Source organism: Plecotus auritus, assembly GCF_963455305.1.
Source record: "Plecotus auritus genome assembly, chromosome: 4".
NCBI classification, from domain to species: Eukaryota; Metazoa; Chordata; class Mammalia; order Chiroptera; family Vespertilionidae; genus Plecotus; species Plecotus auritus.
The window spans coordinates 94,221,724-94,235,802 of NC_137775.1; the positions used below are offsets into that span (position 1 = coordinate 94,221,724).

General features: G+C 46.1%; 1 protein-coding gene across 1 annotated transcript in view; it reads left to right on the forward strand.

The window, feature by feature from the left end:
* KIF6 (kinesin family member 6) overlaps window positions 1-14,079 on the forward strand; it is a gene marked incomplete at its 3' end in the record, with an annotated part of 392,136 nt that overhangs the window by 191,785 nt on the left and 186,272 nt on the right. Inside the window, 2 exon segments of the mRNA XM_080665124.1 lie at window positions 437-575; window positions 6,399-6,614. Of these exon segments, the coding sequence (XP_080521250.1) occupies window positions 437-575; window positions 6,399-6,614 (355 nt within the window).

Below are 14,079 nucleotides of genomic sequence, written 5' to 3' on the forward strand. Positions count from 1 at the left end.
CTTCCACCTCACTTATAATTTGACATACTTCTGTAAGATAACGCACATTTGTTGTGAGTCTGTTGTGAGGCATAGAAAAGGCAAGAATAAGTCAGTCATGGAGAAGACAGATACGTAAGGAATAATTGCCGTACATGGAAAGTGTTATTTTAAAAAGTGGTCTGGGGTTATGGAGAAAGGGAAGGAAGTTCAAGAGGAGATCATGTTGGAGCAGGAACTTCCCAGTTTAGGGAAGAAGAGGTCAGATAGCGGAGGGGAAAGAGGAGGGAGGACAGAGAGAGGGAAGACATGCCAAGCAAAGGCAACTGCATGGCACAGACAGGAGGCAGGAAAGGACATGCACACTGGCATGTGTAAGTCATTGTAAAAGGTGGGAGTCTTAAAGAAACACACTTGAAATAGAGATACGAACACTAGCTCTTATCTCATCTTCCAGAAACTACTGACAGACAAGAATGGTGATGGAATGAACACAATGTCATCTGAAATCAAAGACCAGGACTGCCAGGAGCCACTGAAAGAGGAAGAATATAAAAAACTACGAGATATTCTACAGCAGAGAGATAATGAAATCAGTATCCTTTCTGAAGCAGTAAGAAACGCTCCCTCTATGGGCCTGAGCAGGGAGAGGGGACACATCACCTGGTACCCCACCCACCTGCTTCCAATACATGTTAGTGTTTTCCGTTTTGAAGTAAGATGTCATTTTTAATTGTTTTTTCTTTTTGGTTCTCTGATTGAGTGGTATTTTCAACTTTGTCTTCTAATTCACTGATTTGATCCTCAGCTTCCCCTAATCTGCTGTGTATTCCTTCCAATGTGTTCTTTATTTGTATTATGTCATTCTTTATCTCAGACTGTTCTTTTTTCATAGTTATATCTTTTTTCATGCTGTTGAGCATTTTTACCATCATTACTCTGAACTCTGATTCAGATAACTTTCTTATCTCTGCTTCATTTATATCTTCTTCTGGAGAATTCTCTACTTCTTTCATTTGGGGGTTGTTTCCTTGTCTCCTCATTTTGGCTTTCGGTTTGGGTTTGTGACTATGTATTAGATAGATCCTCTACATCTCTCAATCTCTAGTGCAGAACAGTGTTAAAGGCTGTTTATGACTAATTGGATCAGGCATAGACTCAAAACCTCCAGAGACTGCCTCTGCCTACAGACTGATAGGATTCCCCAGGCAATTGTCCTCAGGTGTGGTGAGAGTTTTTTCAATAGGGTGGGGCAGTTGCTTCTGCCTGGAGGCTAATTGTTACTTTTAATCTCTTAAGTGGCCTCAGGGCAAGGTGTTTTCCAATAGGGTGTGTCGACTGTCTTCCCCCAGACAAGGCAGATGTCTATGTGGAAAAGATGTCCTCTACTGTGTGAGAGAATGATGCAGCCCAGGAAACTTGGGGTGTCTGCCTTCTGAGCTCTATCCCCCGAATCCCCAGTCCTAGCTTCTGCTCTCACAGCTCCAGTCCACTTCACCCTCCCTCTGCCAGAGCACAAGGTGGGTTGCTCCACAGGGAATTTAGTGCATTGGTCCTTAAAGAGGGTGCCTGAATTTCCAGCCATCTCTCCCCAGAAGACAGCACCCCACTGCTTTTCCCAGCTAGATGTTTTGTGGGTACCCTCCTCAGTTTTGGTGCTCTCTGCTGGGGGCCCAGCTTGGGGATTAGATCCCAGAGTTCTCAGTGGCAACCCCCCATGGCTGAGATATCTCTCTGGGACTTCACTTGCTGTCTATGGGTGCCCCTCTTACCAGTCTCTATGTTGTCTCCATTTTTGGTCCTCGGGTATCAGGGTTCTCTCCTGTGAGTTTTCCGTTGATTATTCAGGAAGTTTTTCTGTATTTTAGTTGTAATACCAGTTTGTTCCTAGGAGCATGTCCATGCAGCATCCACTTACTCTGCTGCCATTTTTAATCTCTCTAAATACTCCTACCAACTTCTTAATCCCCTTCTGGGCTGAGGACTGTCTGTGCATTGAGGAGGAATGTCTTTTTAAAAAACATATATTTTTATTGATTTCAGAGAGGAAGGAAGAGGGAGAGAGAGATAAGCTTTCTCCTTCTTGCCCGTCCCCCGCGCCCCGCCCCCCCCAACTGGGATCAAGCCTGAAACCCAGGCCTGTGCCCTGACCGGGAACTGAGCCTTGACCTCCTGATTCATAGGTTGATACTCAACCACTGAGCCACCCCAGCCCTTCAGCAAACAAAATGGAGCAACAACTGAAAAATGGAGTTGCTAGAAAAGAAAAATCTTTACTTTGTTTTTAGCCAGATATAATAGTTACTATAATGTTTCAGATATATATATATATATATATATATATATATAGAGAGAGAGAGAGAGAGAGAGAGAGAGAGAGAGAGAGAGAGAGAGAGACTAAAAATTTCAGTTTATTGAAAAGTGTGGGCTTTTGTACACCGTCTTTTCACATTTTAAAATTTTAAAATATTTTTGACTGCTCTGCAGTGCCCTTTCTGTTTCAGTCCTGAGCCAGTAAGCTAACTGGTTATCTTTAGCTAGCTGACCGGACACCAGGCTGACCACAGCCTCACCATGGCCCAGAATTTGTGGCTTGTGTGTGGGTGAAACTGAAATGATGGCTGAAACATGACAAATGGAATTTAGCTTATGAAGAGCAGAGATTGATTTAAATGTAACTTTTCATTTAAAGGCCAGATCTACTGCTTTGGGTTCCACTTACAGATGTTCCCAAATTTGGAAGAGAGATTCTGTGAGTGTTCAAGACAGCAGTCCCCCAGCCCGGGAGGGTGCTGACCATGGTGGCCGCCTGGGAGTGGCCTCCAGGGACAGCGAGGTGGCTACTGCAAGAGCCCCTGTTGGTGGAGGGAGACATTAGGTCTCCCCATGTCCTTGGTATTGTTTCCTATTTTATCTTTCAAGCTTCTAGTGAAAGATTTGACACTTTTGTTACATTTGCAGACTTTAAAAATACACAAGACATTATTTTGGTCAGTTCTTTATGAACAGGTATTTTGGTTCATGTTTGAAAAATTACTAAAAGACATTTTAGCTTCAGCTATCATGCAAAATGCATAAAAATAACCTACACATGAAGGGAGTCCAGTAACAAAGAGGTAAAAGAAAAAAAAGCACATTCGCCACAAACAGGAGGTAGGCACGCTGCCTGATTAACTTCAGCCTCTCCTTTTAGTTGAGAATTAGCAGACCCTGCATGTCTGATTCAAATGAGCGCTAGCTGCTTCATCACCAGCCAGCAGCCGAGGCTCCCTGTGAGGGACACTCCCACACAGGCCCCTGTGGGCCACAGGCAGTGTCACCCTGCATTCCTTTCCCCTCCCTCCCCACTCCCCCCAGGACGTCCCAGCCTAGACCCCAGTGCTGGCCCAGCCCCAGCTAAGCTCCGCTGCTTTTCCTGGCCTTGGTCCTGATTGAGGATCTTCTCCCCTAAATACGCCTACCAGCTTCTTAATCCCCTTCTGGGCTGAGGACTGTCTGTGCATGGAGGAGGGATGAAACGAGGTGTGACAGGAGGAAGCAGTGTAGGCTGGTGTACTAGTATATACGTTTATTTAAGTAGAGAGTGAGAGAGCCACACGGCATCTCCCTCTCCACTGCGGTTCATGGGGCCACACTAGATTCCTTCCTGACTGCCAGTCACCTGAGCAGGGTCCCCTCCTCTGAGACTCATTCAAAATGATGGTGGGCAGGGGGCCTGGGGAAAGGAACACTGAGCTCAAAGCTCACACCCAGACTCACTCCTAGCTCTCCAGGCACTGGGTCCACATGGTTCTGGGGAGGAGCCGCCTGCCCTGCTGGCCCAGGTGCAGAGCAGAGCCTGGCTCCCTGGGCGTGGCAGGGCGCTGGGCCGTGTAACAGACCAGACCCACATGCGACTCAGACAGTGGGGAGCTCAGAGGAAGGGGAAAGAGCGGCTAGTCAGCCGTGGGCAAACTACGGCCCGCGGGCCGGATCCGGCTGTTCTATTCGGTTCTCTTGCTCTCCCCTCCGCTCCTTTACTTTGAATTTATATTAGTTCACACAAACACTCCATCCATGCTTTTGTTCCGGCCCTCCGGTCCAGTTTAAGAACCCATTGTGGCCCTCGAGTCAAAAAGTTTGCCCACCCCTGGGCTAGATCCACCGGGAAAGGCTCCTGAGATCTCATCGTTTTTCACAGTTGGGTTGGAGGATATTTTCATATATTTTCTGTAGAACCAAGAAGGCCAAGACTGTGACAGGAATAAGAGAGATGACTTAAAAGGGGGAAAAGTGCTGTCTCAGCAAGAGACAGCAATGCGACCAAAATGAGTGGACAGCGCCGAATGTTGGTCTTGGAAAGAGCGTGAAAATGATGTCATTTAGTGTCGTTATCACTTTGAACACCCCTTCTAACGCCCTTTCAGAAAACATAACGGGGGTCCCCTAGTCCCCACACAGCGCTGGGCAGGAAGGAAGGCCCATGTTAAACAGAGTGGGAAGGGGAAGGCGGCAGGAAAGATGAGAAGACGGTAGCTTTGTACTGTGAGCTTTATCAAATGGGAACCAAAACACGCGGTTGCAGTCTTCCAGGGCCTCCGATGAAACTCGGAATTCTGCTCAGACTGCGTCCTCCAGACCATGAGGCTTCGCGTGATCAGGCCCCGCCACCCTGACTTCGCTCCTCACGCCCCTGCCCCCTGGTCAGGCTGCAGTCACAGGGACCTTGTTGTTGTTCTTCTAACACAGGGTGTTTCAGCTTCGCACCACTGCCATCTGCGGCTGCGCAGTGCTGTGCCAGGGGCCTCTCCTATGCATCGCGGGAGGGTGAACAGCACCGCTGGCCTCTGCCCAGCAGAGTTCAGTAACAGCGCCTACCCCCCTCCAGTATGACAACCAAAAGTTGGGTGGCACAGTGGCCCCTGCTGGGAGCCACTGCCACGCCTTTTCTCCTCAGGCTTTTAGCCCGGCCATTCCCTCTGCGGAGGCCCCTTCCTGTGCCTGCTTCTGCTTGCCATTCAGATCCCAGGAAAGGGTGGCGCCCAGTGCAGAGCAGACACTCAGTTGATCTTGGCCTTTTTAAAATAAGCACTTTCACTCTCTAACATGTGTGAGTGCATGTGTCTATGCATGCATGCGTGTGTGTGAGCGGCCTTCCCCAGCAGGACGTCTGCTTCATGAGAGGCTGCCTTGGTATCATATATTCCTGTCCCTGGAACACAGCCAGACACACAGCACAAGCTCCAGTGAGCATCGCTGAGCAGGAAATGAAAGCACGTTGCCACTGCAGGGCGTGAACCCGCCAGGTGTCTGCTGCTGTTGCTAACACCCCAAGGAGTGGAAGACCCAGGGAGAGCCCTGTTCCTCTCTGGCAGGACAATGTCAGACACACAGAGGTGTGAGCACCTTTGGTGGGTACAAGTTTTTTTGAGGCAAAGAATAGGAGCCACATTGGGATTGTAAGAGAAAAACTGATGATCCTTCCAGAAATGGAAAAGTTGGAGTCAAAGCGGAGGAGAAGATGGAGGGCAAATGACTTCCATGTTACTCGCCCAAGAATAAGTGTAACCGGACGCTCCCTCTCCTCTCTGTGAGTCAGTCTTCTCTCCTGCACTGTCCTCACGTTCTCTCCAACTCTTGCATGAATGAAGCCGCCTCCAGGGCTGGCGAAGGTCTTGAATTGGTCTTAACTGCACGTGCAATCAGAGCTCTGACGTTCTCAAGAGGGATTATAGCTTCTCCTTGGAGAAGTGACAAGAATCCCCTAGAGTTCTGGGCATTCTGAGCCTGGCAGAACAGTGAGGTGGGGTAGAATGCAATGATTTTCTCTCTTACTGTCAGTACCCATAATATATCTAAATACCAATGCACTTTAAAATGACTATTTATACTAATAAGTTACCTCTTTCCAGTTCAATTTCAGACCCAAAATTATGTATTTTAAGCAAAGTGACTTTAAAGCCCACGTGAAGGTATTTTAACAAAGCTTGGAGGTGCTCTGGGCACCAGGATTGATCTGGCCAATCCCCAGCAGGGCGGGTTCTGGGTTCTCTCTTGGCACTCCTGAGTGGCCTCCTGGGTTAGCTCTAATTTGCTCACTGATATGTACCTAGAGCCATTGCCTGCTGCCTCTCAGTGTTCACTCTGTTTTTATAAACCTTTCATAGAAATGGTCAGGCTGCATTGGTTTACACGCAGAGCATGCTCCTGAGCTCTGGGTTGGCTATCTTTGCCTACGATGGCACCACATTGGAAGACCAGTAGCCTCCCAGTGCCCATAGCGCCACCTGTGACTCCAGGAGATTGAAGACTTCCTCTAGTCAGTCTTCACCACGTGGGAAATAGTGAATATTATTGGGAATATCAATCTCATTTGAAACATGCATGTTTCGACCATTATAATCTAGCATGAGTCATAAAATCCTTAAGTCACGCCTCAGATATTCTGGTCAATATGTTAAAGAAGGAAAAGAAGAAAGCTCAGGATGCCCTCCACAGATCTGGCACGGATAGAAATGAATCTAGAATCACACAGAGCTCGCCCCTCCCCCCAGGGAACCCGGAGGGTCCAAGGACATTGCCGCCCTCAGCTCCCACACAGGCCCAAGATTCCACCACTTTTGGGCACAGATCCAGTTTGCTCCACAGAAAAACAGGTCAGTGATGTTTATTTATAAATATAGATTATAGAACCTTACATAGAATATCATAAATTATACATCAGTATAACAAATAGAAATAATGTAAGCAATTATCATTTTATCATTACATTCATTGTAATTCTTATTTTTATTATTACTGATGTTTGTTGAGGTTTTGTAGTGGTAACAACAGCTGCAAAAGACCCCATGTAAAGTTTATCCACCCTCAAAAAAAATTCCAGTATTCCTCCTCCTTCTTTATGGAATTCAGGAGAGCATCCTTTAGTGTTAAATGTGTAAGGATAAAAGCTCTATCAAATCATTTTTTAAAATTTTTATTGTAACTATCAAATAAATGAAATCTCAGTTTCCAAAACTGATGGCCGAACTGAAACAAACAATGTCTGAACTGTCACAGGGTTGAGAGGCAGGCATAGCTGGGTCTGGGGCCACAGTAGAAAAGTTAACTTTGGAGATAGGAACCAAGACTTTCCCCTGACACGGGAGGGAAGGAATAAGGACAGATGCTACATTGCTGAGGTGATGATGCAGAGCTTAGTCCTAAATCCGAAGGAGCTGTCTGCAGCAAAATAACTTAAAGATATCATGAGAGTCTGCCATCATGGGCTATAAGCAAGCATTTTCACAGCGTTGCATGACCCAGGGGCTCCTCCATCGGCAGCTCTTGACCAGTGTGTCAGTGTCACAGCCATTGAGCCACCAGAAGCCCTGGTTGGTGTGTGTACTTTCCTGTTCTATTAGACCAGCCGCGTGTGATGTACAGGAATGTGGCTGATGCCTTTCTCTTGAACACGTGGAAGAATCTGAAGTATGGAATGTACTAGAACAAAGGTTTAAATGCTTCCCTTTTGACAACATCAGTTGACATTTTCTGTGTAAATATTTTCTGTGTAAACGTTTGTTGGGATGGTGCCCTGACATGCAAGGTTTCCTAAAGGAATTGGCTTAGAAATAATTTGAGCCTGGTCTCACTCAGAAAGAGATTTTTTTCGTTTATAAAGACAAAATTGAGAAGCCTGGGTATATAGATTGTGATATTATATCCCTTTATCTCCTTTTAAATTAAATTTATTGGAGTAACATTGGTTCATAACATACATAGTTTTCAGGGATGCAAGGTTATAATTCGACACCTGTGTACTCTACCACGTGCTCCCACCTGAAGTCTAGGTTCCTGCCGTTACCGTATATTAGAACCCTTTTACTTTTTAATTCCAAATCTTCTTGCTTTGAATAATTTTTTTTTAGCAAAAGTGTAGGATAAATTCAAAGTCATAGGAGACCAGAAATGCTGTTTTAGCATTTATTGTGGTGGCTGTGGAGAGGGAGAGGCGTTACTCCTGTGTCTGATCCAGCTGGACACCTGTACTCTGTGATGGGTAACAGCGGGCTGGAAAAGTAAGTGGCCCTCTGGGTGGGTGAATTTATCCATCCATTCACCTACTAGAGGCCCAGTCAGTGCACGATTATCCATCCATTTACCTACTAGAGGCCCAATGCACCCATTTATTCACCACCTAGAGGCCCAGTGCACGAATTCGTGCATTGGTGGGGTCCAGCTGGCCCGTGACCAATGGGGGCCATCAGGGGTGGGCTGGCTGGGCAAGGGGCCATGTCTGGTTGGCCAGCCAACCCCACCCCCAATTGGGGTCAGGGTGCCCGCTCAGGGGTGGGGCCAGCCAGGGGGAGGGGCCGTGGACGTTCCAGTTGTTCTACTGTTTGGTCAATTTCCATAGTACCCTTTTATTATATAGTATTTGTTTATTCCTTTATTCCTCCAACACCTATTTATTGAGTACATACTTTGTTCGAGGTACTGTGCTAATTATTATTATTATAACTAAAGCATACATAGCCCTTGTATGTATCAGGGGCTATTCAAAGTTCTCTACCTGAATTAACTTCTTAACCCTTACCTAAGTTCTTGTTTTACCCCATATTACAAACGAGGATGCACATGGACAAACACAGTCTCTGACCTCAGAGCGCCTTGAGCAATTAGCTACAAAGCACGCCTCTCTATTACTAAGGGAGCACACTCCGGGGACCCCAGCTCAAGTTAACCCCAGACAGATCCAAAAGGGGTGTGGGGTGGGAGTGTGGGAAAGGAATGTTGCAAGCAGAACAATCACTTGGGTAGCTTTCAGGGCCTTTGTGGGAGAAAGGAGCGTTTGAGGAAGCGAAAGGCCAGGATGGTTGGGATTGCGGAGTGAGAGGCTGAGAAGAACAGAATGGCAGAGGACACAAAGTTTGCACATGCAATTAGAAGGCTCTTCCCTTAGTCCAACACGAAGGATGGGATGAAGAGAGAGAGGTGGGGGATCAGAAGCCTTTAGGAGGTGGAGTAAAAGGGCCCGGTGCCTTTATAAAGGATATGTGTGTGTCTGGGGGCGGGTAGGGTGAGATTGGCCCCTGGTATTTAAGTGGCTGGGGAGGCTCCCCATGGAGGCAGAGAAGAGTGCCTCCCCAGCGCTGCAGCAAGAGGCACTGTTGCCATAGGAACATAATCTTGGCGTGTCTGCAGACATGAAAGGTCCCAATGAGTTCCCACATCAGAACCCCAGGCTCATGAGGGAAGGAACTCTGTCTACTGGCCTTTTCCAAAGGCACACACCATGTGCCCTGCAGACATGGCCTCACTGCCCAGCCCCTCGCCGTGTGCGCCAGACCCTCTCTATTTCTGTTTTCTCTTGCACACACCATCTCTCTTCTCATAATTCTTCGTCCCCACAGCAGCTCATAATCTCTCTCCTAACTCATAATTACAGTCAACTCTCAGTCACTCTTTCCCTCTCTTGATACTGCTATCGAGAAAGACTATAGTTTTGTTTGGAGAATGAGTTAAGTTTACTTGAATAGAAAATCACTGAAAAAATAATGGAAATTGTTTGTAAAGTCCAAGTACAAATGAGGTAAAAGAGTTTTGGCACAAAGCCTTGCAGTTGAAAGGGCTTTGGAGTTGTTTTAACTGTCACTGGATACAATTCTAGCAATAACTTTGAGGAGGAGCAGGCTCACAAATGGGTTGATAATGATCTAAGCAGTGGAGGAGGGACTGCTGGGGGATTGATTTTATTTTTTGGCAAAACTACAGGTAGGATGAAAATGGCTGTGGATGAGCCCTTGCTGTGCAAGGCAACAGGTAATGGGATAGCTTGTGGCAATGTTTAAGGTCCTCAGAGCTGGTTCGGCTTTTATTATCGCATTATTTTATACAAGCAGCTTGTGTACTCTAAACCAAATTCAAAAATGCATTAGCAGGCTGTTTGGAAAGTATTTCTGCCTTATGTAGGTGTTGTCCATTTCCATTAACCATCCCCAGACTGTCTTTAATGTGGAAAGCAAGTAAATTTGGCCATCTTATCCTCTGAGACCTTGTGAAATTGTCTCCCCTTTTTGATGACCCCTTTCTTCCACTTACCCCCACTTTATGCTGAAAATGACTCCTTTCAAGCTTCTCCTGTTGAAAGAGCATGAAACCGAATTCATGGTTCACTGGCGAATCAAAGCCCCTGGGCAGCGGCTGCCTCAGAGGAGGAGGGGCGAGGCGCTGGGGCTTTTGTTGTTGTTTTGGGGTTAAATGTCTGCTTTGGTTTTATTGAAATAATAGGAGGGGTTGTTCAGCTTTGCAGTTTGAAAGTCATATTGTTCTCTTTAAAATAGCAGGAGTTTTATAGTTTGTTTGGGTGGGAGTTCTTTGTTTGGGTTGGTTTTTTCTTTTTTAGTTTTTTGTTGTTGTTTTGGTTTGGGTTGGGTTTGTTTGAATTTTTCTTTTTTTCCTGTTTCAGTTCTCTGACTGTAAGCTCCAAATAGTCACCTGGAGCCCTCAGTATTCTGAAGCCCCTCCTCGCCCTTCCCCTCTTTGAGATGGTAACAGAGCCCACTCATCACAGGTGATGTCACTGGCATTTTAAAAGGTGAATTGAAAGCCAAAGCCAGGGCCCCAGGCTGGTTTCTCTTACTCCAGGAGCTGCATTCACTCTCCAGGATGTTCAGGAAGGCCCAAGGGCACCGCTCAGGGCGGACCGAGGTGAACTGATAAATGATCTCTGGCTCTGGACCCTCACACTTAAGTAAAGGAGGCTGGCTCCTACCCAAAGAGCAGAAAATAAAGCAGCAAGTGCTATAGCAGGGACTAGAAGCAGTGCTATGGGGATTCAGCGGAGAAGAGACGAATGTCAATAAGCAGATCCGGAAAAGCATTCCAGAGCCAGTGACATGGAAGTTAGGTCTCAAAAGACTGGTAGAATTGGGTACTCAAAGATGGAGGGAAGAAGGGTCTAAACATCCCAGGTTTAAAGAATATTATGAACAAAGGTTTGGGAACAGGACACGGAAAAATGTGTAGAGTTGGCAGGGATATTTGTTTAGCTGAGGCCTTGGAGATATACAGGAAGTCAGGAGAAATAAGGCTACAAAAATGAGGGGGGCATTGTTAGAATGGTCGCTTCAGGGAACGGGAGTTGAGGCATATATGGGAACCCCCTTTTAACTCTATGCTTCGTATTGTTGTAATTGCCTGCATGTCTTTATTGGATAAGTAGGGACACATTATGAAAACCCGTGAATGCCAGTCCAGGGAATTTTCCTCATTTGGTTGCAAGGAAACCACAGAAGCAGAACGGGCCTGGCGATGGTTGTGCTCTGGGAGGTGTTTCTGGAAGAAATCTTCAGGGTACATTGGAGACGAGTACCTGGCTCCTGGAGACTTGAGCAAATGGCTTAGGAAATATCATAATAGTCCAAGTTGGGAACGATGGAAACAGAGGAGGCGAGGAGCCCAGAGCAGTTCCCGAGGCATAAAGGGCGGCTCTGTTTCTCCTTCTTCCTGGCTGTGGGTTCTCCTGGCTCTGAGGTTGCAGCTGCGGGTGCAGAGAGCGGGTGCGGGCCTCTCAGATGCTGTTTTGGACCTGGAGCCAGCTCCTTGGGTTTGCTTTACTCTTGCTCAAAGGATGGCTCTCTAGACCAGAGCTGCTGCTATAAAGGCTTAATATGCCCAACCCTCCACTAAGGTGTAAAGAAGAGCTCAAAGAGAACTTGATGGAGACAAAACTCACCCATAAACAACCAGATGAAAAGAAGGAAGATTACAGTTTCTAAGATCCTTCTCAGCTTGCTTTGTGTTAGGCCGCAGGCGCTATGGCCCACCTCCTGCATTTCAAAGCTCTCATGATCCATGCCACCCTCTTTTTTGGAACTGACCACACTTTCATCTTTGCATTTTCCCATGAGCACAGTTCAGGAGATAGGCAGTAAACGGATCACTGCCTCCTCTGCAGCTCTGTGGCCAGCCTCACATCTGAAGGGTACAGTATTGACCAGTTAGCCAAGGTTCACCCCCAGTGCTACCTCTTTGCATCCCTCCTATTTGAAGTGTCTATAGATTAGATGAAATGAATAAATGATGAGAGAGAGAGAGAGAACAGACCTCTGCTTTTAAGTCCAAAATCAAGGTTCATACCCATTTCTAAATATTTGTTTTATCTGGTCCTCTTTGTGACTCCAATAAGGTCTTTAAATTTAAAAAGTGAACAAATGGAAGTCAATGTGTTTTCTAAAAGAAAGTGGCATGGCCTTAGCTGGAATTCAACTTCAGACATTTAGATTCAGCAGACATCCATGAGCACCCATGCACCTTACCTACCTTGCTCTTTATCTATATTTTTTCTTTCTTTTCTTTTATTTGAAGAGAGAGGAAGAGTTGTTGAGGAGGAGAGAGAGGGGGGAGAGAAAGATCAATGTGAAAGAGACACATCAATTGGTTGTCTCCCACACATACCCTGACTAGGGCCAGGGATTGAACCTGCAACCGAGGTACATGCCCTTGACCTGGAATCAAACCTGCAACCCTTCGGGGCATAGATGGATGCTCTAACCACTGAGCCATGCCAGCTCTCTATCTATTTTGTAAGTCACCATCATGAGCACCTCAGGAGTTTTTAATGTAGTGGGGAGATAAATAGATAAAGCTGTCTTTCGTGTAATGAATGCTCAAGAAAAGGGCCTGGATAGATTAAAGTTCCTGCAAAACCATAGTCCATTCAGCCATCAATTCCAAACTTTTGGGAAAACAGTAAGGAAGGAGACGACAGATTCTAAATGTAGAGAGGATTCAGAGTAGAGATATCAAAGAGGCAGAAGGTAGCTTGGAAAAATGGATACCTATTCCCTATGGGCACTAAAACTGCATGTTAAAATGCTTGCTTAGGTATATAAAGGAAAACCATGAGCCTGGAACCCAAAGAAAGATCTGCTAGTGATAGTGAGGAAATGGAAGAGGAAGACATGGCCTGATAGAATGAATGGGGACAAGGTTTCATGTATTGTGTTGTTTGCTTGTGTGTTTATTTCCGTCAGCATGAATAAGTTTTGTTCTAGAAACACAGAAGAAGACAGATAAGCTACAGGCCAGCATCCCCGTTCCCCCACCCTGTAACAGGAAGAATCGTATTGTGGGATAATGCCATATTTCTTACCTTGTCCTGAAGTTTAGGATGAAAGGCTACATTTTTATTTAGTTAAGTCCATAAAGTAGGTTGGATATTGTCTGCACAGGCAGATTAATTCTGCAAATAGGAGTGATATCCTCAAAGCTCCTTTCAAACATTGCTGGGAGAGGCACTCCACGCACGTCTGGTCGAGCACCCTTACCAAACAATTAGGGAAGGCCAACTGCCCAAAGCCACTCACTTGCATGGCGCAGAACAGCGAATGAGGCTGGGAATGGGATGGAGGGTCATGAATATGAATGCTGGGTCAGAACGCAGGCAACTTTATTTTATTAAACATTGATTGCATTCACAAATTAATTCTTCGGTTGATTATTTTTAACTCAGGTTTCATTTTCTCCTGTAAAGGTAGGTAGGGCTCCCTAGGAAGCACAGCCTGAGCTAAATGTTTATGAGGAAGGGCCTGGGGCCACACCTGTGGAGTGAGAGCAGCAGAGGGAGAAGCTGAGCTGTGCTGTGGCTGCTCCAGGCTCTGGAGCCGAGCGGGCCTTTCAGAATCCTCCGCTTGAGGCCAGGGGACAGAGCCTCTCTCCCTCATGACCATCATTCATTGGATGTGGGCCTCCTCTGGCAGGAGGCATGGCTTTCAATGAGGCCGTTTTTTTCAGCTGAGAAAACCCCTAAATAACTGAGGACTTTCTGTTAATGTGCCCCAGCAGCTGGAGGAATGAGTGTTTCTTTTTTTTTCCCCCCTTAAATTTTAATTGTCTCACCTCTTCCACCAACCATTCTGTTCTCTGTGTCCATTAGCTTGTTTTTAGTTTTTTAGAATCCACATAGGAGAGAGATCATATGATACTTACCTTTCTCTTTCTGACTTATTTCACTTAGCATAATGCCCTCAAGGTCCATCCATGTTGTTACAAATGGCAAGATTTCATTCTTTTTCATGGCTGAGTAATATCCCATTGTGTCTGTGTTTGTATCACAATTTCTTTACCCATTTGTCC